This window comes from Procambarus clarkii, chromosome 38, assembly GCF_040958095.1.
Source record: "Procambarus clarkii isolate CNS0578487 chromosome 38, FALCON_Pclarkii_2.0, whole genome shotgun sequence".
In the NCBI taxonomy this organism is placed as follows: Eukaryota; Metazoa; Arthropoda; class Malacostraca; order Decapoda; family Cambaridae; genus Procambarus; species Procambarus clarkii.
This window is the reverse complement of record NC_091187.1, coordinates 39,579,753-39,601,828: the sequence shown is the minus strand read 5'-3', so window position 1 is coordinate 39,601,828 and position 22,076 is coordinate 39,579,753. Positions and strand designations below refer to the sequence as shown.

The window sequence follows — 22,076 nt, the reverse complement described above, 5'->3', positions numbered from 1 at the left end:
TCATACAACACGGCTGGAGGAACAGGCCCAAATGCCCCCGTCACTACCCCGGAAGGGGAATTCCCTGAGACTGCCCGAGTCTCAACACCACCAAAAACCCCGCCCCGAACCTACAGACCGTAAGGAACCGGATGCAGGCAGGGTGAACCAGGGGAAAAGACAAGGGGGCTTGGATGGAACCGAAGCAACCAACACCCCCAAGTCCCAAAACGAACTACAACGGGGCAGCCCCGGGGCTCCCGGGGAGGAAACCACGAGAACGTTGCCACCACCAAGGCTCAAGTGCAACGCCCCTGCTGCCCGCACCCGCTGTGTTAGCACAACTGGGTAACCGAGCCACAACGAGCAACCAAACTCGCAGGACTCCGGGTCGAAGGTGTCACCGACCCCACAGGCAGCAGACGGAGGCAAAACAGAGAGTCACCCAGAGACAAAAGGTGAGAGCAACCCTCAAACTCGCTGGAAGCGAGGGGGGGGCTCTGGGGTCACATCCATCGGACCCACGCGCCCCCAGGGGTTTCCCAGGGTCCCGAGCGTTTACTTTAAGAGGACTCGCGCTCAGGTAGTCCCAGGCAGGGTACTGCTAACCGGCACCCAAAGCTACCAAACAACTTTCTAAGAGCTGAACCCCCGGGACGTGTACACTCACGGGGACCTAGCAGGGGGCACCACCAGAAAATACTCAGAACACAAGGGACACAAGGGGCAAGAACGAAGGCAGACCCCCCACCAGGTAGATAAACAAAAAGAAAAAGAAAACCCCGCAAGAGGACAGCGTACCCAAGCGGAACAGAGCCGGCCGCTATGATTGGTAAAGACAAGCTGCACAGTACCCCGCGCCCCACCAGTGCAAACACTGCCCCTTTCTCTAAGGCGAACAAGGGAGACAGAACCCCCGAGCACACAAAGAGCGGCCGAAAACCAAGCAGTAAACGGCCAAGCAGGGGCAGGACCCAAGGAACTTGTGGAAGGTGGCCCCAAGCCCTAAGGGCAGTACTTACAGGGCACCTAGGGAAGGGAACCCTAGGCGCATGCAGCCCGAGTACTGAAGAATCACTCCCGGCTCACGCACCACCTAGAAAACAGACATCACACTCTAGGTACAGTGCTGAAACAACCACTGGAGCCGGAGCACATAACCATTGCCTATAGCATCAGCCTTAGAACTGATGGGTGGATAGCCGGCGTGGGAGGTCTGGGGCTCCCCCTTCCCCCTCCTGGGGAGGGGGGAGCTGCGCAGACAGCGGCGCGGTGACGTATGACGTCATACTAGTTTCCTTGTTTTCTGTTGAAGAGTTCTATCCACTAGTTCGGCTTAGGTAGCAATTTTCACCAGAATAGGGGTTTGTTTTGGAATGCTTACCTTTCTGGATGCTTGACCCGGTCGATGGCAGACATAGAATGCTTCCAACCACACGGGGGTTTCTATAGGCCATTGCTCCCCTTGCCTCTCTGAGGGGGCCAGGTTCTGGCTCGTGGTCCCCGGTAGGCCCTAGAACTCCATACACATGACTGATGCCAAAGTCTGACATTAGCATATCAGCCGGTAAAGCTCCGGGGAGCCGACGGGGCTCCCCCCAGAAATACCATCTGAAATTCTCCAGTATTATTATATGCGGCGGCAGTTACAAAGCATTGCTAGACGATCCAGTAATTAACAAGAAAATAATAGCTCATTCTGAAATTATTAACCCTTTAGATGAACGTTCAGATGATTCGCCTATTTTAATTATTATCGATGACTTGTTCATTGAATCTGCCAATTCCAAAATTGTGTCTGATATCTTCACTAAAGGCAGACATCTTGCTATTTCGTGCATATTAATTACCCAAAATATATTTTTCTCTGGGAAATATGCTAGAAGTATCAGTTTAAACGCCTCCCATTTCATATTAGTGAAATCTAGAAATTTAGCTCAAATTGAGACTTTGGGGCGGCAGTTATTTGGAAAACAAGATTCTAAAAAGCTTTTGGATATCTACAAGAAAGCCATCAGTAAACCTTATGGGTATTTATTAGTGGATTTAGGAGTGAAAACCCCTGAACGCATCACCTTCCGTAGCAATATTGTTGGTGAGCATCCATACGAAACTGTTTACCAATGGTGAATGTACTAAACAACAACCACAAGGGGAGGTTAGGGGGGTGGGGTGTAAAGGATGTGTTCCCCACAACAACAACAACAACAAGGGGAGGTTAGGGGGGTTGGTATATCGGATGTATAAAACAGCTAAAACCATACAATTCGATATCACTTTATTAGAAGATGGAGCACGCACTAGATAAAATTTATTATAACCCCGCATCCACAGGAGGGTTAGGGGGGGTCAATAGGTTGTATAAAGCAGCTAAAACCCTAAAGCCAGATATTACTTTATCAGATGTGAAAGAATACTTGAAATCGTCTAAAGCTTACACTTTGCACGCATTAAAACCTCGCAAATTTCAACGAAGAAAGGTGCTAAGTCCTAAACCCCGTATATATTTAGCTTGTGATTTAGCAGAAATGGGATTAATAGCTAAACACAATGATGATATTAAATACATTCTCGTCTGTGTCGATATTTTTTCACGGTATGCGCAAGTCGCACCTCTGATACGCAAAGATGGACAGACTGTGAGTAAGGCTCTGAAAAACATATTGGAATCCTCATATTTCCAAGGAATACGTAAAATTAATACAGATCGAGGAGGTGAATTTTATAATTCTCATATGCAACGAATGCTTGCAGCTAAAAATATTAAACTGTATAGCGTATTTTCTCAAGAAACAAAAGCCGCCATCGCTGAACGCTTTATACGTACCATGAAAACTAAGATTTATAAATATATGACTGCGCACAATACCTCGAGATATCTGCCCATATTGCCTGATATCATAAAGGCGTATAACACAACACCCCACCGAGGGTTAGGTGGTCGGACTCCAGTTGACGTCCATGCTTTATCTCGTCCACAAGATATAAAGAAACAGTTCAATCTCATGTATAAAAGTAAGGACAAACCTAAAGCGGGTCTTAGTTCGCTACTAGCTGTCGGGGACACAGTTCGCATTACTCTCTCCAACAGAATTTCGACATTCAAGAAAGGTTTTGCTAGACAAAACACGGAAGAAATTTTCAGAATTATTCGTATAGATAAAAGTCAGCCTATCCCATTATATTTTTTACAAGATTTGAATAACAAGCCTATTGACGGAGGGTTTTATAAGGAAGAATTAACCCTAACCCATTTACCAGTTGCATTTAATATTGAGAAGGTCCTAAGTAAACGTACATTGCCAAATAATAAATTACAGTATAAAGTAAGGTACGAAGGCTACGATTCTTCATTTGATCAGTGGATTGATGCTGATGATTTGTTGAAGATATGAAGAAGCCATTAGTATACAAGTACAGAGAGTTGGTGACCTTGCTGAGCAAACTTAATTCCTCAGCCAGGAAAAAATTGATTGCTCAGTTTAAAAAACCACATATTCATTGCTTGTCAGAGATTTTCAAAAATTTTCTGAAAAATAGGCTTCTGGTTAAAAAGAAAGTTATAGTCAAATTGAAGAAATACAGAGACACCTTGCATTCGCTAGCTTGCAAGAAACCCTCAATTTCAAACAAAAAGCGTATTTTATTGACTCGTAAAGGAGGCAGTATCCTCGGTATATTATTACCCATAGCTGCTAGTTTAATATCCAGGCTATTTAATAAATAAAAAATGAAAGAATATTATCTAGTACCTCGTAAAACCATCGATGAGGGACCTGCTAAAGTAGCAGTAGTTAAAAAAACAGAAGTGGCGCCATCACTAGCTCCAACACCAGCAGCAAGTACTTCAGTAGCACCAGTTTCAGTACGAGCTAATCCTTCAATAGCACATTTGGTACATTTAAAATTGAAAGCTAAAGATCATGATTATGCTACTTCGCTGTTGAATTATTTTGATGAAAGCAAGATGGTGCAATGGGACGTCAATGGGAATCTGCAAATGCCAGTTACTGGAATAAACATAATTGATGATATTTTAACTAAAATGACAATTCACCGCTCTGTATTCCCCCGAGAAAAATTACTGCTGGTTAAATTATTCATCTCTTTAACCTCAACTCCACGAGAAATGTTTAGGATACAGAATCTCGTAAACAAGTATTTAATGATGACGTGGTACTAAGAAGAAGAAAACGGGCGTATGCTCCTACTACAGCTGCTGGAGAAACTAAACGCCCTAAAGTTGGCGGAGGAGCAACTTGGCTAGCTTACTAAAGGTGAGTGTATAAATAGATGTTCTGTTTTGTTTTTAGTTTATTCATTCATAGTCCAGCAATGGATTCCCACGTTATTTACGCTACTAGTGTTTCTAATACAGATTTATTTCCTAATAACGTACCTAGTGCTTTTGAAAACAGACTGTATAATCAACTTGTGCTGGATTCTAGACGTTCCTACGAAATGTGTCTCCAGAATATATTATTGCCTTCGTCATATTACATAATAAGATCGGATAATCTGGAGAGTTATATCCGCGTGAGAATTATGTACCTAGATGTTAAAGGAATTAGTTACAAACATTCCAAATTTCTACCGAAAACTAATATTTTAGCTGGTGGCATAAAGGAAATTATATACGCCATCAATAATGAAATTACCCATATATTTTCACAGAACGATTTGAGTTTTGTGTCTGATGTCTATAAGACGCATTTCCCAAGATATGCTGATGCATATATTAAATATGGATCAATTTCCAATAGAGTAAAGTTCAATACCGCGAGCAGCGATGAGAATGTATTGTATTATGACGATAATCGAGCAGTATGCAGGATTTCCCTATCTTTTGGGGCGAGTATTGGCAAGGTTTTAGGAACTGAACAGCATAAAAATTATGATATATACGTACACAAGAATTATTTGGATGAAACACCCATATCAGACACGTGCCCCTACCCTCCACAACACAGGGGCATGATGCATTACTTGTGTGTTTATTGTGATAAAATTGCACCCACGATGTGCGGAAATTTATTAGTGAATATATTGGACGTAGTGTCTTTGCAGGGCGGTGAAAGCACGAATAGGAAACTATATAAACCTTTAAATACAAATGTACTGGATAGTATAAGTATTGCAGTAACAGATCCTAATGGGACTCCTATTTATTTTTATAAACGAGGAAGCACAACAGCTGTTTTACATATACGACCCCGAATTGGGTCTATATAATAAGGACATTACAGTTCCGAGCCTCATTACTCATCTGCAAGCTACAAAATGCGCGTCAATTTCATCCCTCCGTCTGTAGACGAAATATTATTCTTAATTATCCCACCTGCCTCATATAAAGGAGGTGGGCTGAGTGATATTAGAATATTCAATAGGAGTCATATAAGAGGAGGTGGTATATTCAGTTTCCTCACTGGTTTAGCCTGTAAAGCAGCCCCATTTTTAATGAGAACCCTCGCTCCTGCCGTCTTAAGTATGGATCAGAATGTATTGCAAGACATACAAACAGGCGAACATTCCTTTAAAAAGTCAATGAAGAAGCATGGGATCGAATCTTTGAAGGGAGTTGGCCGTCAGATTTTAGGTGGTGGTGGTAAAAGGCGGAAAAAGTCTAAGAGAAAGGGTAAGGCCACCAAATTAGCACTTATTCGCAGTTTCACAAAACAGAATAAGAAGAATAAGAGATATAATGACGTGTTTGCATAAATTACAATTCATTCCTCTCATAGCATCCAGCATGAATACTACTACTACACTAGGAGCGGGGCTACAATCCCCTTTGGAAAGTTACACAGTGGCTGTAACAGATGGATTTCCCAAACTTAATTCAGCACGTATGATTGAGTCCACTATAGCCATCAGGAAAAATATTGATATTTTGCCTGTTAATTCAGGAATTAATAAATTTAAGGACTCGTATATTGAATTTAGAATCCCTGGCATTCCTGGTCATTTCCTGGATATGTCATCACTAGCCCTAGAAGTGGGCATAGAATTAACAGAAGCTGATGCCGCAATAGATTCGGGCAAAAAAGTGACTGTCGCCAATGGTTTATCATAAACACTTTTTAAAACAGTGGTGGTGTATTTCAACGAACAAGTAGTTGAAAGTAATTCTTTATTTTCTTATTGGGCGTATATAAAGCTGCTAACGACTCTTTCCAGAAGTAAAATTGATGGTTTTAAGCATCTAGCGCATTTTTATAAAGAAGAGGCGCTAACGATACCCAATAAAATTGATACGCAGTATTTTGCTACGACAACGATAGATCAGGATGAGAAAATGGGTAATATGAAAGAACAGGGCATTTATACGTGCTTTAAATTACTGCTGGATATTGCATCTATTAGCGAGTATTTACTGGATAACGTAGATGTAAGAATACGTTTGGAGTTAAATAGTGATAAATGCGTTATTGGCAGTGATACAGCAACTGCTAATTATAAATATAATATAAATATGGGCCGCTTATGGATAGATAGATTAACCCCATTCCCTTCTGGGCTACTAGCTATTAACAGAGCACTCGCCCAAAATAATGGTGCAGTAACGTATATATTTGATAAAACCCTATTTAAAACCTATATTCTAGGTCAGGGCCAAAAATCATTAACTATGGACCAACCCTGGGGTGGAGTGATCCCTGAGAAGTTATACATGGCCATTATTGATATGGAAGCCATTTCTGGTGATTACACCTTAAACCCATTATATTTCAACAATTCCGCCTTGAGCAACGTATATCTCAGTGAACGGCACGAGTTTATTTAATATCGCGTGTGATTTCCCCCATAAATGTTCAAAATTATATTATACGGTCCTGAATGCCGTAGGATTTAATGATGATAATATTTTGTCCTACGAATCGTTTGTTAAAGGACAAACTCTGCTGGTCTTTAATTTATTACCAGAAGAAATAAAGGATACAGTTTCCTTGGAAGCGACAGGGAATTTAAGAATTACATTGGAATTTAATACAGCAATAGTGGGAAATAAAGTTATACTGCTGTTTGGTCCTACTACTGGGGTTATGAAAATTAATGCTGACCGACGTATTACAGTATTTGTGAAACGAGAGCCTAAGAAACATGAATTGTTTAGAAATAAACAATGGGTTGAAAAATATATATTTAGGGGAAGAAGCCATATATATCGGATGTTATTTAGCGAACGATGTACAAAGAATCTTCAAGAAATTAAATAAAGAGCCAGTGGTATTTATTTTAAATACTTTAGATGAGAAATCCCCTGCAACGATGATGGGTCATTGGAGGACTGTATATGTACACAATAAACCTTCAGGAGCCATTATCGCCCTGTTGGACAGTTTTGGGGTGAAGATGGAATTCCATTCACGTTATTTACAGGAATTCCTCTCTTATTTTGAAGATTATAGAGTATACATGTTCACAAAACGCATTCAGAGTATGGACTCCTATTATTGTGGAGCCTATGCCATGTTTTTCGTCTATCAATTATGTAACCTTAACTTGAGAGCTGCACTACATAAATTTGAAACTTTATTTGAATATGGGGAATATAATATGAACGATAGTAAGATAATTCAATTTGCATATTCTAATTTTGCAATGCCCAACTGCAAAAAGACATTTTGCATAGATGGACAGGATAAATGTCTATCGCTGTGTGATGAATCCTCATATTACTGAGCTGTAAGTATATTTCTAGATGTTTGCTATATATCGTCTTTCATATTATTGCTGATTTATTATTATTATTATTATTATTATTATTATTATTATTCTGTGTTGCTAATATGGTTTCTATTTATTCTTCCAGATTTGATGTGGCAGAGGAACTGGTCTCACAAAAAATTACCAGGATCTAGGTTTGCTATGACCAACGTCTTAAATATCATGCTTGTACCCCATTACAATTTTACTGTTAAGACTAGAATGTAAACTTTTATTACCAATAAAGTAATAGAAACCTATACAATGTATATTCTTAAACCTCTGATTAGGTTAGGTGGGGATGGATAGTCTAGTCATTTTTGAATAATAACATCAAATACACATGCCAGTAGGACGCCAAAGGTCACATTGGTTGTCTGGTGACGTCACGCATAGTTGACCAGTCTGGTGTTGTAATACCTTGACACCTATGTGCTAATGGCCAGCAATACCTTATCCCTATGCCTGAGGTCGCTTTTCATGATGTCACTAAACAACAACAATAACTGGTCTGTAGAATGTATTTGTTTGTTATATATAATAAGTTAGGTTAGGTTAGGATGGTTTGATCGGGTTTATGAATAACAGAAAATATAAGAAATGAGAGAAAATAAGAGCTATTGTAGCTGTATATCAACTTTGGTGAAGCACAGAGTACAGTTCAGGTATTAAGCCAGATTAAGAGTTCACACTTATGTGTGAACCTCCTGGGATCCGCATTTAGCGCGTTGCCGCCTCGCGCCGTATTAGGGATGATGACGTCACAAAGAAGGTAACTGCAGAAGGCCTTATTTCAAAACATGAGAGGCTTGCTTTTACTGAATGAGTTTTTTTTATTTGTTAAATGCTACAGTAAGGTGTGGGAGGTATGTTTTGAGCGAATGTGAGACGTGTATAAGGATAGGGTCACTACTGAACTCGCATTGAAATCGCCAATGCCCAGGGCTCTGTTTTTTCATATAAACGACTGATAGCAGTTTTTTCATTTTATTTTTGCCCTATGCATAATAAACGATCCTTCAAGAAAGACGAAGAAGAAGAAATGGGGGTGACATGATAGAGGTGTGACTGAATGGACATAGTAAAGGGGGATATTAATAACCTATTAAACATATCAACATGAAACAGAACAGGAATGAATTGGATTGGTTTTTTAGATTTAGGAAAAGACCTGCGTAAATACAGGTAACAGGGGACGAACTCGAAAAATACACAAATAACTTCTTGCAGTGCTGCTCCCCTTTTGTTTCATGCAATGGGCGATGGTTGGAAGTAAATAGGAAATTTAAAATAGTCTAGGGATGATGGTATTTTACATTATGTTCAGGGTTACTGTTGTATCGCAAAACACACGACTCATAGACCGGCTTTTTAATCTCCTTGATCGTGCCTGTGCAGGAACGCTGAGCGGCTAGCTGGTGACGTCATTGACCATTGACGATGCCTGTGCATGGGTCAGGCCATGAAAGAAAATTCGAGAAAACCCTGGGGCCATAGACCGTGAGCGGGAAAATATATGAGAAAAGCCCAGCCCCATAGACCGTGCTTGGGAAATTATTTGGGAAAATATTTGAGAAATGCCCCCCTCTACTGGCAGAAGGTTGGTGCTGGACCTCTAGATCCAGCCCCCCTCTACTGGCAGGGTGTTGGTGCTGGACCTGTAGCTCCAGCTCCCCTCTACTGGCAGGGAGTTGGCGCTGGATCTGTAGCTCCAGCCCTCTCTACTGGCAGGAGGTTGGTGCTGAACCTGAAGTTCCTTCCCCCCCTCTACTGGCAGGGGGTTGGTGCTTGACCTACAGCTCCAGCCTCCTCTACTGGCAGGAGGTTGGTGCTGGACCTGTAGCTCCAGACCTCCTCTACTGGCAGGGGGTTGATGCTGGACCTATAGCTCCAGCTCCCCCTCTACTGGCAGGGGGGATGGTGCTGGACCTGTAGCTCCAGCCCCCACTCTATTGGCATGGGGTTGATCCTGGACCTGGAGCTCCAGCCCTCGTCTACTAGCAGGGGGTTGGTGCTGGACCTGTAGCTCTAGCCCCCCCTCTACTGGCAGGGGGTTGGCCCTGAATCTGTAGCTCCAGCCCTCTCTACTGGCAGGGGGTTGATGCTGGACCTGTAGCTCTAGGCCCCCCTCTACTGGCAGGGTGTTGGTGATGGACCTGTAGCTGCAGCCCCCTCTACGGGCAGGGTGGGGTTGGTCCTGAACCTGTAACTCCAGCCCCCCCCCTCTATTGGCAGGGGGTTGGTGCTAGACCTGTAGCTCCAGCCACACTCTACTGGCAGGGGGTTGGTGCTGGACCTGAAACTCCAGCCACCCCCCCCCCTCTACTAGAAGGGGGTTGGTTCTGGACCTGTAACTCCAGTCCACTTCTACTGGCAGGGGGTTGGTGCTGGACCTGTAGCTCCAGCCCCCCTCTACTGGCAGGGATTGGTGCTGGACCTGCAGCTCCAGCCCCCCCCCCCCTCTACTGGCAGGGGGTTGGTGTTGGATGTGTTGACCCAGCCCCCCTCTACTGCCAGGGGATGCTGCTGGACCTGTAGCTCCAGCCCCCCTCTATTGGCAGGGGATTGGTGCTGTACCTGTAGCTCCAGCCCCCCTCTACTGGCAGGGGGATGGTGCTGGATCTGTAGCTCCAGCCCCCCTCTATTGGCAGGGAATTGGTGCTGTACCTGTAGCTCCAGCCCCCCTCTACTGGCAAGGGGTTAGTGTTGGATCTGTAGCTCCAGCCCCTCTACTGACAGGAGGTTGTTGCTGGACCTGTAGCTCCAGCCCCCCCTCTACTGGCAGGGGGTTGGTTCTGGACCTGTAGCTCCAGCCCTCCTCTACTGGCAGGGGGTTGGTTCTGGACCTGTAGCTCCAGCCCCTCTACTGACAGGAGGTTGTTGCTGGACCTGTAGCTCCAGCCCCCCTCTACTAGAAGGGAGTTGGTGCTGGATCTGTAAACTCCAGCCCCTCCCCCTCTACTGGCAGGGGGTTGGTGCTGGACCTGTAGCTCCAGCCCCCCCTCTACTGGCAGGGGGTTGGTTCTGGACCTGTAGCTCCAGCCCTCCTCTACTGGCAGGGGGTTGGCCCTGAATCTGTAGCTCCAGCCCTCTCTATTGGCAGGGGGTTGATGCTGGACCTGTAGCTCTAGGCCCCCCTCTGCTGGCAGGGTGTTGGTGATGGACCTGTAGCTGCAGCCCCCTCTACGGGCAGGGTGGGGTTGGTCCTGAACCTGTAACTCCAGCCCCCCCCTCTATTGGCAGGGGGTTGGTGCTAGACCTGTAGCTCCAGCCACACTCTACTGGCAGGGGGTTGGTGCTGGACCTGAAACTCCAGCCCCCCCCCCCTCTACTAGAAGGGGGTTGGTTCTGGACCTGTAACTCCAGTCCACTTCTACTGGCAGGGGGTTGGTGCTGGACCTGTAGCTCCAGCCCCCCTCTACTGGCAGGGATTGGTGCTGGACCTGCAGCTCCAGCCCCCCCCCCCCCCCCTCTACTGGCAGGGGGTTGGTGTTGGATGTGTTGACCCAGCCCCCCTCTACTGGCAGGGGATGCTGCTGGACCTGTAGCTCCAGCCCCCCTCTACTGGCAGGGGGTTGGTGCTGGACCTGTAGCTCCAGCCCCTCCTCTACTGGAATGGGGTTGGTTCTGGACCTGTAGCTCTAGTCCCCTTCTACTGGCAGGGTTTGGTGCAGGACTAGTAGTTCTAACCCCCCCTCTACTGGCAGGAGGTAGGTGCTGGACCTGTAGCTCCAGCCACCCCTCTACTGGCAGGGGGTTGGTGCTGGACCTGTAGCTCCAGCCCCCCTCTTCTGGCAGGGGGTTGGTGCTGGACCTGTAGCTCCAGTCCCCTCTACTGGCAGGGGTTGGTGCAGGACTAGTAGTTCCAACCCCCCCTCTACTGACAGGGGGTAGGTGCTGGACCTGTAGTTCCAGCCCCCCTCTACTGGCAGGGGGTAGGTGCTTGACGTGTAGCTCCAGCCCCCCTCTACTGGCAGGGGGTTGGTGGTGGACCTGTAGCTCCAGCCCCCCCTCTACTGGCAGGGGGTTAGTGCTGGACCAGTAGCTCCAGCCCCCCTCTACTGGCAAAGGGTTGGTGCTGCACCTGTAGCTCCAGCCCCCTCTACTGGCAGGGGGTTGGTGTTGGACTTGTAGCTCAGACCCCTCTACTGGCAGGGGGTTGGTGTGGGATCTGTAGCTCCAGCCCCCTCTACTGGCAGGATGGGGGGGGGATTAGTGCTAGACCTGTAGCTCCAGGTCCCCCTCTACTGGCAGGGGTTTCGTGCTGGACCTGTAGCTTCAGCCCCCCTCTATTGGCCGGGGGTTGGTGCTGGACCTGTAGCTCCAGCCCCTTTCTACTAGCAGGGGGTTGGTGCTGGACCTGAAGTTCCAGCCCCCTCTACTAGCAGGGGGAGGGGTTGATGCTGGACCTGTAGCTCCAGCCCCCCTCTATTGGCAGGGGATTGGTGCTGTACCTGTAGCTCCAGCCCCCCTCTACTGGCAGGGGGATGGTGCTGGATCTGTAGCTCCAGCCCCCCCTCTATTGGCAGGGGATTAGTGCTGTACCTGTAGCTCCAGCCCCCCTCTACTGGCAAGGGGTTAGTGTTGGATCTGTAGCTCCAGCCCCTCTACTGACAGGAGGTTGTTGCTGGACCTGTAGCTCCAGCCCCCCTCTACTGGCAGGGGGTTGGTTCTGGACCTGTAGCTCCAGCCCTCCTCTACTGGCAGGGGGTTGGTTCTGGACCTGTAGCTCCAGCCCCTCTACTGACAGGAGGTTGTTGCTGGACCTGTAGCTCCAGCCCCCCTCTACTAGAAGGGAGTTGGTGCTGGATCTGTAAACTCCAGCCCCTCCCCCTCTACTGGCAGGGGGTTGGTGCTGGACCTGTAGCTCCAGCCCCCCTCTACTAGAAGGGAGTTGGTGCTGGATCTGTAAACTCCAGCACCTCCCCCTCTACTGGCAGGGGGTTGGTTCTGGACCTGTAGATGTAGCCCTCCTCTACTGGCAGGGGGTTGTTGCTAGACCTATAGCTCAAGCCCCCCTCTACTGGCTGGGGGTTGGTGCTTGACCTGTAGCTCCAGCCCCCCCCCCCTCTACTGGCAGGGGGTTGGTTCTGGACCTGTAGCTCCAGCCCCCCCTCTCTACTGGCAGGGGGTTGGTCCTGGACCTGTAGCTCCAGCCCTCCTCTACTGGCAGCGGGTTGGTGCTGGACCTGTAGCTCCAGCCCTCCTCTACTAGCAGGGGGTTGGTGCTGGACCTGTAGCTCCAGCCCCCCTCTACTGGCAGGGGGTTGATGCTGGACCTATAGCTCCAGCCCCCCGCTACTGGCAGGAGGTTGGTGCTGGACCTGTAGCTCCAGCCCCCCTCTACTGGCAGGAGGGATGGTGCTGGACCTGTGGCTCCAGCCCCCCCTCTATTGGCATAGGGTTGGTCCTGGACCTGTAGCTCCAGCCCCCCCTCTACTGGCAGGGGGTTGGTGCTGGACCTGTAGCTCTAGCCCCCCCCCCCCTCTACTGGCAGGGGGTTGGTGCTGGACCTGTAGCTGCAGCCCCCTCTACGGGCAGGGTGGGGTTGGTTCTGGACCTGTAGATCCAGTCCCCTTCTACTGGCAGGGGGTTGGTGCTTGACCTGTAGCTCCAGCCCCCCTCTACTGGCAGGGGATTGGTGCTGGACCTGCAGCTCCAGCCCCCCCTCTACTGGCAGGGGGTTGGTGTTGGATGTGTTGACCCAGCCCCCCTCTACTGGCAGGGGGTTGGTGCTGGACCTGTAGCTCCAGACCCCCTCTACTGGAAGGGGGTTGGTTCTGGACCTGTAGCTCCAGCCCCTCTACTGACAGGAGGTTGTTGCTGGACCTGTAGCTCCAGCCCCCCTCTACTAGAAGGGAGTTGGTGCTGGATCTGTAAACTCCAGCCCCTCCCCCTCTACTGGCAGGGGGTTGGTGCTGGACCTGTAGCTCCAGCCCCCCTCTACTAGAAGGGAGTTGGTGCTGGATCTGTAAACTCCAGCACCTCCCCCTCTACTGGCAGGGGGTTGGTTCTGGACCTGTAGATGTAGCCCTCCTCTACTGGCAGGGGGTTGTTGCTAGACCTATAGCTCAAGCCCCCCTCTACTGGCTGGGGGTTGGTGCTTGACCTGTAGCTCCAACCCCCCCCCCTCTACTGGCAGGGGGTTGGTTCTGGACCTGTAGCTCCAGCCCCCCCCCCCTCTACTGGCAGGGGGTTGGTCCTGGACCTGTAGCTCCAGCCCTCCTCTACTGGCAGCGGGTTGGTGCTGGACCTGTAGCTCCAGCCCTCCTCTACTAGCAGGGGGTTGGTGCTGGACCTGTAGCTCCAGCCCCCCTCTACTGGCAGGGGGTTGATGCTGGACCTATAGCTCCAGCCCCCCGCTACTGGCAGGAGGTTGGTGCTGGACCTGTAGCTCCAGCCCCCCTCTACTGGCAGGAGGGATGGTGCTGGACCTGTGGCTCCAGCCCCCCCTCTATTGGCATAGGGTTGGTCCTGGACCTGTAGCTCCAGCCCCCCCTCTACTGGCAGGGGGTTGGTGCTGGACCTGTAGCTCTAGCCCCCCCCCTCTACTGGCAGGGGGTTGGTGCTGGACCTGTAGCTGCAGCCCCCTCTACGGGCAGGGTGGGGTTGGTTCTGGACCTGTAGATCCAGTCCCCTTCTACTGGCAGGGGGTTGGTGCTTGACCTGTAGCTCCAGCCCCCCTCTACTGGCAGGGGATTGGTGCTGGACCTGCAGCTCCAGCCCCCCCCCCCTCTACTGGCAGGGGGTTGGTGTTGGATGTGTTGACCCAGCCCCCCTCTACTGGCAGGGGGTTGGTGCTGGACCTGTAGCTCCAGACCCCCTCTACTGGAAGGGGGTTGGTGCTGGACCTGTAGCTCCAGCCCCTCCTCTACTGGAATGGGGTTGGTTCTGGACCTGTAGCTCTAGTCCCCTTCTACTGGCAGGGGGTTGGTGCTGGACCTGTAGCTCCAGCCACCCCTCTACTGGCAGGGGGTTGGTGCTGGACCTGTAGCTCCAGCCACCCCTCTACTGGCAGGGGGTAGGTGCTGGACCTGTAGCTCCAGCCCCCCTCTACTGGCAGGGGGTTGGTGCTGGACCTGTAGCTCCAGTCCCCTCTACTGGCAGGGGGTTGGTGCTGGACCTGTAGCTCCAGCCCCCCTCTACTGGCAGGGGGTTGGTGCTGGACCTGTAGCTCCAGTCCCCTCTACTGGCAGGGGTTGGTGCAGGACTAGTAGTTCCAACCCCCCTCTACTGACAGGGGGTAGGTGCTGGACCTGTAGCTCCAGCCCCCCTCTACTGGAAGAGGGTTGGTGCTGGACCTGTAGCTCGAGCCCCCCTCTACTGGAAGAGGGTTGGTGCTGGATCTATAGCTCCAGCCCCCCTCTACTGGAAGGAGGTAGGTGCTGGACCTGTAGCTCCAGCCACCCTCTATTTGCAGGGGGTAGGTGCTGCACCTGTAACTCCAGCCCCACCCCCCTCTACTGGGAGGGGGTTGGTGCTGGACCTGTAGCTCCAGACCCCCTCTACTGGAAGGGGGTTGGTGCTGGACCTGTAGCTCCAGCCCCTCCTCTACTGGAATGGGGTTGGTTCTGGACCTGTAGCTCTAGCCCCCTCTACTGGCAGGGGGTTAGTGCTGGACCAGTAGCTCCAGCCCCCCTCTACTGGCAAGGGGTTCGTGCTGGACCTATAGCTCTAGCCCCCTCTACTGGCAGGGGGTTGGTGTTGGACTTGTAGCTTCAGCCCCCCTCTACTGGCAGGGGGGTTGGTGCTGGACCTGTAGCTCTAGCCCCCTCTACTGGCAGGGGGTTGGTGTTGGACTTGTAGCTCCAGCCCTGCTCAATTGGCAGGGGGTTGGTGCTGGACCTGTAGCTCCAGCCCCACACTACTGGCAAGGGGTGGGTGCTGGACCTGTAGTTCCAGCCCCCTCTCTACTGGCAGGGGGTTGGTGCTGCACCTGTAGCTCCAGCCCCCCCCCCCTCTACTGGCATGGGATTGGTGCTGGACCTGTAGCTCCAGCCCCCCCCCCTTCTACTGGCATGGGATTGGTGCTGGACCTGTAGCTCCAGCCCCACTCTACTGACTGGGGGATGGTGCTGGACCTGTAGCTCCAGCCCCCCCCCTCTACTGGCAGGGGGTTGGTACTGGACCCCCCTCTACTGTCAAGGGGTAGCTGCTTGACCTGTAGCTCCAGCCCCCCTCTACTGGAAGAGGGTTGGTGGTGGACCTGTAGCTCCAGCCCCCCTCTACTGGCAGGGGGTTAGTGCTGGACCAGTAGCTCCAGCCCCCCTCTACTGGCAGGGGGTTCGTGCTGGACCTGTAGCTCCAGCCTCCCTCTACTGGCAGGGGGTTGGTGCTGGACCAGTAGCTCCAGCCCCCCCCCCCTCTACTGGCAGGGGGTTGGTGCTGGATCTGTAGCTCCAGCCCCCCTCTACTGACAGGGGGTAGGTGCTGGACCTGTAGCTCCAGCCCCCCTTTACTGGCAGGGGGTAGATCCTGCACCTGTATCTCGTGCCCCCACCCCTCTACTGGCAGGGGGTTGGTGCAGGATCTGTAGCTCCAGCCCCCCCCCCCTCTACTGGCAGGGGGTTGGTGCTGGACCTGTAGCTCTAGCCCCCTCTACTGGCAGGGGGTTGGTGTTGGACCTGTAGTTCCAGCCCCCCTCTACTGGCAGGGGGTTGGTGCTGCACCTGTAGCTTTAGGCCCCCTCTACTGGCAGGGGGTCGGTGCAGGACCAGTAGCTCCAGCCCCACCTCTACTGGCAGGGGGTTGGTGCTGGACCTGTAGCTCCAGCCCCCCTCTGCTGTCAGGGGGATGGTGCTGGACCTGTAGCTCCAGCCCCCCCCCCCTCTACTGGCAGGGGATTGGTGCTGGACCTGTAGCTCCAGCCCCACTCTACTGACAGGGGGATGGTGCTGGACCTGTAGCTCCAGCCCCCCCCCCCTCTACTGGCAGGGGGTTGGTGTTGGACCTGTAGCTCCAGCCCCCCCCCCCTCTACTGGCAAGGGGTTGGTGCTAGACCTGTAGCTCCAGGACCCTCCTCTGGCAGGGGGTTGGTACTGGACCTGTAGCTCCATGTCCTCCTCTACTGGCAGGGCGTTAGTTCTGGACTTGTAGCTCCAGCCCCCCTCTACTGGCTGGGGGTTGGTGCAGGACCAGCAGCTGCAGCCCCCCCCCTACTGGCAGGGGGAGTTGGTGCTGGACCAGTAGCTCCAACCCCCCTCTACTGGCAGGGGGTTGGTGCTGGACCTGTAGCTCCAGCCCCCCTTTACTGACAGTGGGTTGGTGCTGGACCTGTAGCTCCAGCCCCCCCTTTACTGGCAGGGGGTAGGTGCTGGACCTGCAGCTCCAGCCCCCCTCTACTGGCAGGGGGTAGGTGCTGCACCTGTATCTCCAGCCCCCCCCCCTCTACTGGCAGGGGGTTGGTGCTGGACCTGTAGCTCCAGCCCTCCCTCTACTGGCAGGGGGTTGGTGCTGGACCTGTAGCTCCAGCCCCCCTCTACTGGCAGGGGGTTGGTTCTGGCCCTATAGCTCCAGCCCTCCTCTACTGGCCGGGGTTGGTGCAGCACCTGTATCTCCAGCCCCCCCCCCCCTCTACTGGCAGGGGGTTGGTGCTGGACCTGTAGCTCCAGCCCTTCCCCCCCCCCATCCCTCTACTGGCATGGGGTTGGTGCTGGACCTGTAGCTCCAGCCCCCCCCCCAACCCTCTACTGGCAGGGGGTTGGTGCTGGACCTGTAGCTCCAGCCCTCCCTCTACTGGCAGGGGGTTGGTGCTGGACCTGTAGCTCCAGCCCCCCTCTACTGGCAGGGGGTTGGTCCTGGCCCTATAGCTCCAGCCCTCCTCTACTGGCCGGGGTTGGTGCAGCACCTGTATCTCCAGCCCCCCCCCCCCTCTACTGGCAGGGGGTTGGTGCTGGACCTGTAGCTCCAGCCCTTCCCCCCCCCATCCCTCTACTGGCATGGGGTTGGTGCTGGACCTGTAGCTCCAGCCCCCCCCCCCCCAACCCTCTACTGGCAGGGGGTTGGTGCTGGACCTGTAGCTCCAGCCCCCCCCCCCCCAACCCTCTACTGGCATGGGGTTGGTGCTGGCATTGTTGTGGAGTTCGTTGGCAATTTTAAGGCTTTAGTTTCTTCGTACCCAGCAGTGGTCTGATTTGGTTCGCTGTCTTACTGGATTCAACGTCCTCCCAGCGAGCATAAGAAATATTGCCGGAACAACCGTACACATCTTCAAGTGGAAACTAGATTGTTTCCCCTAAGGAGTGCTAGATCAACCGGGCTGTGGTAGATATGTGGGCCTGCGGGCCGCTCCAAGCAACGGCCTAGTGGACCAAACTCTCTCAAGTCAAGCCTGGCTTCGGGCCGGGCTTGGGGAGTAGAACAACTCCCAGAACCCCATCAACCAGGTACACTTTTTTGGAAAGGTTGGTGGAGTGTCTCCCGCTCTCTGCGCCTCTGTGAGGGGGGCCAGGATCCCGGGTTCAATAGAGGATCGCGGGTTCAATAGAGGATCGCGGGTTCAATAGAGGATCACGGGTTCAATCACCATGCAGGCCAGAAATGGTTAACATGTTTCCTGTTGCCTTTCACCTGTTGCCTCTGTTCACCAACCAGTAAATATTTATCCAGGAGTTAGGCAACTATTGTGGATTGTATGTTAAGGAAAGTCAGTAGTTGACCTTGGGGAACCCCAATAAACCTAAGAACAGGCTTCCTCTCCTCAAAAATCAACTCAATATCTTGTGGTATGACCTATGAGAAAATAAAAAACTTACTGTTAATTGCTTCTGGGGGATCTCTAAAGTGATTTCCTGAACTTTATCCATGATGCTGGAGGCTGAGTCTCCCAAGTGTACGGGGTCAGCTGTGGCACCTGTCTCTGTGGTCGTTATCTCCAGGGCCTCCCTGATGGTCTCCTGCACCTGTCATTACCAACACAAACATTAATGGTGGAGGCTGAGTCTCCCAGGTGTACGGGGTCAGCTGTGGCACCTGTCTCTGTGGTCATCATCTCCAGGGCCTCCCTGATGGTCTCCTGCACCTGTCATTACCAACACAAACATTAATGGTGGAGGCTGAGTCTCCCAGGTGTACGGGGTCAGCTGTGGCACCTGTCTCTGTGGTCGTCATCTCCAGGGCCTCCCTGATGGTCTCCTGCACCTGTCATTACCAACACAAACATTAATGGTGGAGGCTGAGTCTCCCAGGTGTACGGGGTCAGCTGTGGCACCTGTCTCTGTGGTCATCATCTCCAGGGCCTCCCTGATGGTCTCCTGCACCTGTCATTACCAACACAAACATTAATGGTGGAGGCTGAGTCTCCCAGGTGTATGGGGTCAGCTGTGGCACCTATCTCTGTGGTCATCATCTCCAGGGCCTCCCTGATGGTCTCCTGCACCTGTCATTACCAACACAAACATTAATGGTGGAGGCTGAGTCTCCCAGGTGTATGGGGTCAGCTGTGGCACCTGTCTCTGTTGTCATCATCTCCAGGGCCTCCCTGATGGTCTCCTGCACCTGTCATTACCAACACAAACATTAATGGTGGAGGCTGAGTCTCCCAGGTGTACGGGGTCAGCTGTGGCACCTGTCTCTGTGGTCGTCATCTCCAGGGCCTCCCTGATGGTCTCCTGCACCTGTCATTGCCAACACAAACATTAATGGCGGAACCTGGACTATAATGAAGCATCAGGCTCTGAGTAAAGTATCTGGACTATAATGAAGCATCAGGCTCTGAGTAAAGTATCTGGACTATAATGAAGCATCAGGCTCTGAGTAAAGTAACTGGACTATAATGAAGCATCAGGCACTGAGTAAAGTAACTGGACTATAATGAAGTATCAGGCTCTGAGTAAAGTAACTGGACTATAATGAAGCATCAGGCTCTGAGTAAAATAATTTCACAATATAAGTAATGGTGTTTCTCTACACTGACCACAGTGTAGAGAAACACCAAGATGACAGTTGACTTTATTAATAAAAATGTTTCCTATCTATAAAGTCAACTCTCATCTTGATGTGTCTCCATGTCAAAAGTGTTTATATAGAGGCCATACTACACTCAGTTGGGTGAGAACAATGTGACCTTCGGTAGTGTACCTTCACCGAGGTGTGGACAGTGTTGACATCTGGGAAGAGTTCCTGGCACTTCCGGAGCCAATCTTCTACCTTCATCTTGCACCCATCAGCTGTGTCTATGGTTGTGCCAACCTCCTGTGGAGTGTTGACTGTGTCGAGGCTCCCCAACATGGCCTGCAGCTGAGTCTTCCCTTCCTCTCCTTGTGTTGTCATATCTACCACACTGGTATCCTCCAGTTCCAAGAGCTTCATTGCTGACTTGTTCTGCTCTACCAGAGCATAGAGTCTGTCCTGGAGCTGGAGGTGGTGAGTCTTCCAGTCCCCCAGCTCTCCCCGGTACTCCCCCAGCTGGGACAGTACCTCTTCACAGCTAGTAATGAGGCTGCTGATGATGCTCTTCTGCTCCTGCACCAGGGAACGTAATGTCTTACTGATGCCTCTGGCGGGACCTTCATAAGGTTTTGCTGGCACTACTTCCTCAGTTGTTAGCTGAATATTTTTGAGTTTCCTAACAAACGCCTCCACAGCATAGCTAATTGGGAACTGAGTAGAGGCTGTGGCAGCGTGCTCGGCACGGCAGCTGGGGCAGGTCAGCTGACCATTCTTGATAGCATTGTCAATACACTGGGAGCAGAATGTGTGGCCACATGGCAGTGTGCTTGGTCGTAGCTGATTGTCATCATAATCGTTAAAACACACTGAACATTCCTCTGGCTTGTTATCCTGTGGAAAAGAATATTTAGTTTGCGATATGTATTTACATTTAAAACTAATATTACAGTACTTTATTTACTAATACAAATTACATAATATTTTTATACATTCTTTGCATTAGCTATTTCAAAGCAGGGTTAATATTACTGACAGATTAACACATTCACAGCAAGGCCAATATTTTTTATAAACATATCTCGGAGTATGGGATAATATGCAGGCGATGAGTCACAATAACGTGGCTGAAGTATGTTGACCAGACTACACACTAGAAATTGAAGGGACGACGACGTTTCGGTCCGTCCTGGACCATTCTCAAGTCGATTGTGATGAGGACAGGTAGGAACAGGCATTAAATAGGCAAGAGAGAGCTGAGGAGGAAAGTCAGGTGTAGGGGATAGTAGTAATGAGAACTGCAGCAGGCCTATTGGCCCATACGAGGCAGCTCCTATTATAACCACCGAAGGAGAGAGTAATAGGAATAAGAAGAGGATAGCAAGGGAGCGTAGAAGACAATGAACAGAAAAAGGGAGAAGAGAGAAAGAAAGGGAAAGAGAAAGAAAGAAATAGAAGGGGGAAAGCTTATGTTAAGTCACGTTTGTTAGAAAGATTAGAGCATTTGAGTATATACTGTGAAAGGGAAGAGTCCACAGCAACAAAGCCAGGACTCTAGTTCATGTTGGGTACATTGTTAATAAGAGCCGATTCTACAAGACGGCATCTGTGTAGAGTAGAGGCAGGAAAGATTATTTTGGAGGAAGACCAATCAATGGGATGATTAGAATCCCTCACATGGCAGAAGAGAGCATTGTTAGTGTCTGCAGACATAACACTTCTCTTGTGTTCTTTAAGTCTGTCATTCAGTGTACGGCCAGTTTCGCCAAAGTATTGGAGAGGACAAGATGAACAGGAAATAGAGTAGACACCAGCAGCATTAGAAGCAGGAGGAGCAGTGTGAACTAGATTGCTACGAAGTGTGTTAGTTTGTCGAAAGGCGAGTTTAATGTCAAGAGGACGAAAGGTATTGGTAAAAGTTTTGAGTTCAGATATGAAGGGAAGGCATAGTACAGTGCTACTAGTGTTGGAAGCAGGTTTAGGATGAAAGAAATTTCGTTTAGCTTGAGAGTGGGCACAGTCTCAAGATTACAGTGGGATTATGATGCCTGTCCCTACCTGTCCTCATCACAATCGACTTGAGAATGGTCCAGGACGGACTGAAACGTCGTCTTCCCTTCAATTTCTAGTGTGTGGTCTGGTCAACATGGGATAATATATTTAGGTAACATATTGCAGCAGCAGGGCTGTTTGTAAGCCATACCTCAGAGTACAGACTAACAAAACCCATCCTTACTTTATTATGAATAATGGAAGGAAATGTATGTATCGTATGTGATAATGGGGGAAGGATCAAGTATTCTTAGTCTAAGTTGGACAATAAACAATAATACATATAAAAAATAAAAGACAATAAAATGGGTTACATCTTAACACATGGGTTTTATTGAACAACTCTGGATTATTTTACACTTACTATGGGAACACACAATTACATTACAGGATTGTTGAGATTGAGTGATACACTTCCCCAAACATAACCATGATGGATAAATTGACTATTG

At 50.2% G+C, this 22,076-nt stretch overlaps 1 protein-coding gene across 1 annotated transcript in view; it reads right to left on the bottom strand.

Moving 5' to 3' along the window:
• LOC138372432 (uncharacterized) overlaps positions 1–22,076 on the bottom strand; it is a 107,686-nt gene that overhangs the window by 39,272 nt on the left and 46,338 nt on the right. Inside the window, exons 3-4 of the mRNA XM_069337917.1 lie at positions 19,765–20,466; positions 18,441–18,587 (exon numbers count right to left, since the gene is read on the bottom strand). Coding sequence (XP_069194018.1) covers positions 18,441–18,587; positions 19,765–20,466 — 849 coding nt within the window. The remainder of the gene's footprint in view (positions 1–18,440; positions 18,588–19,764; positions 20,467–22,076) is intronic.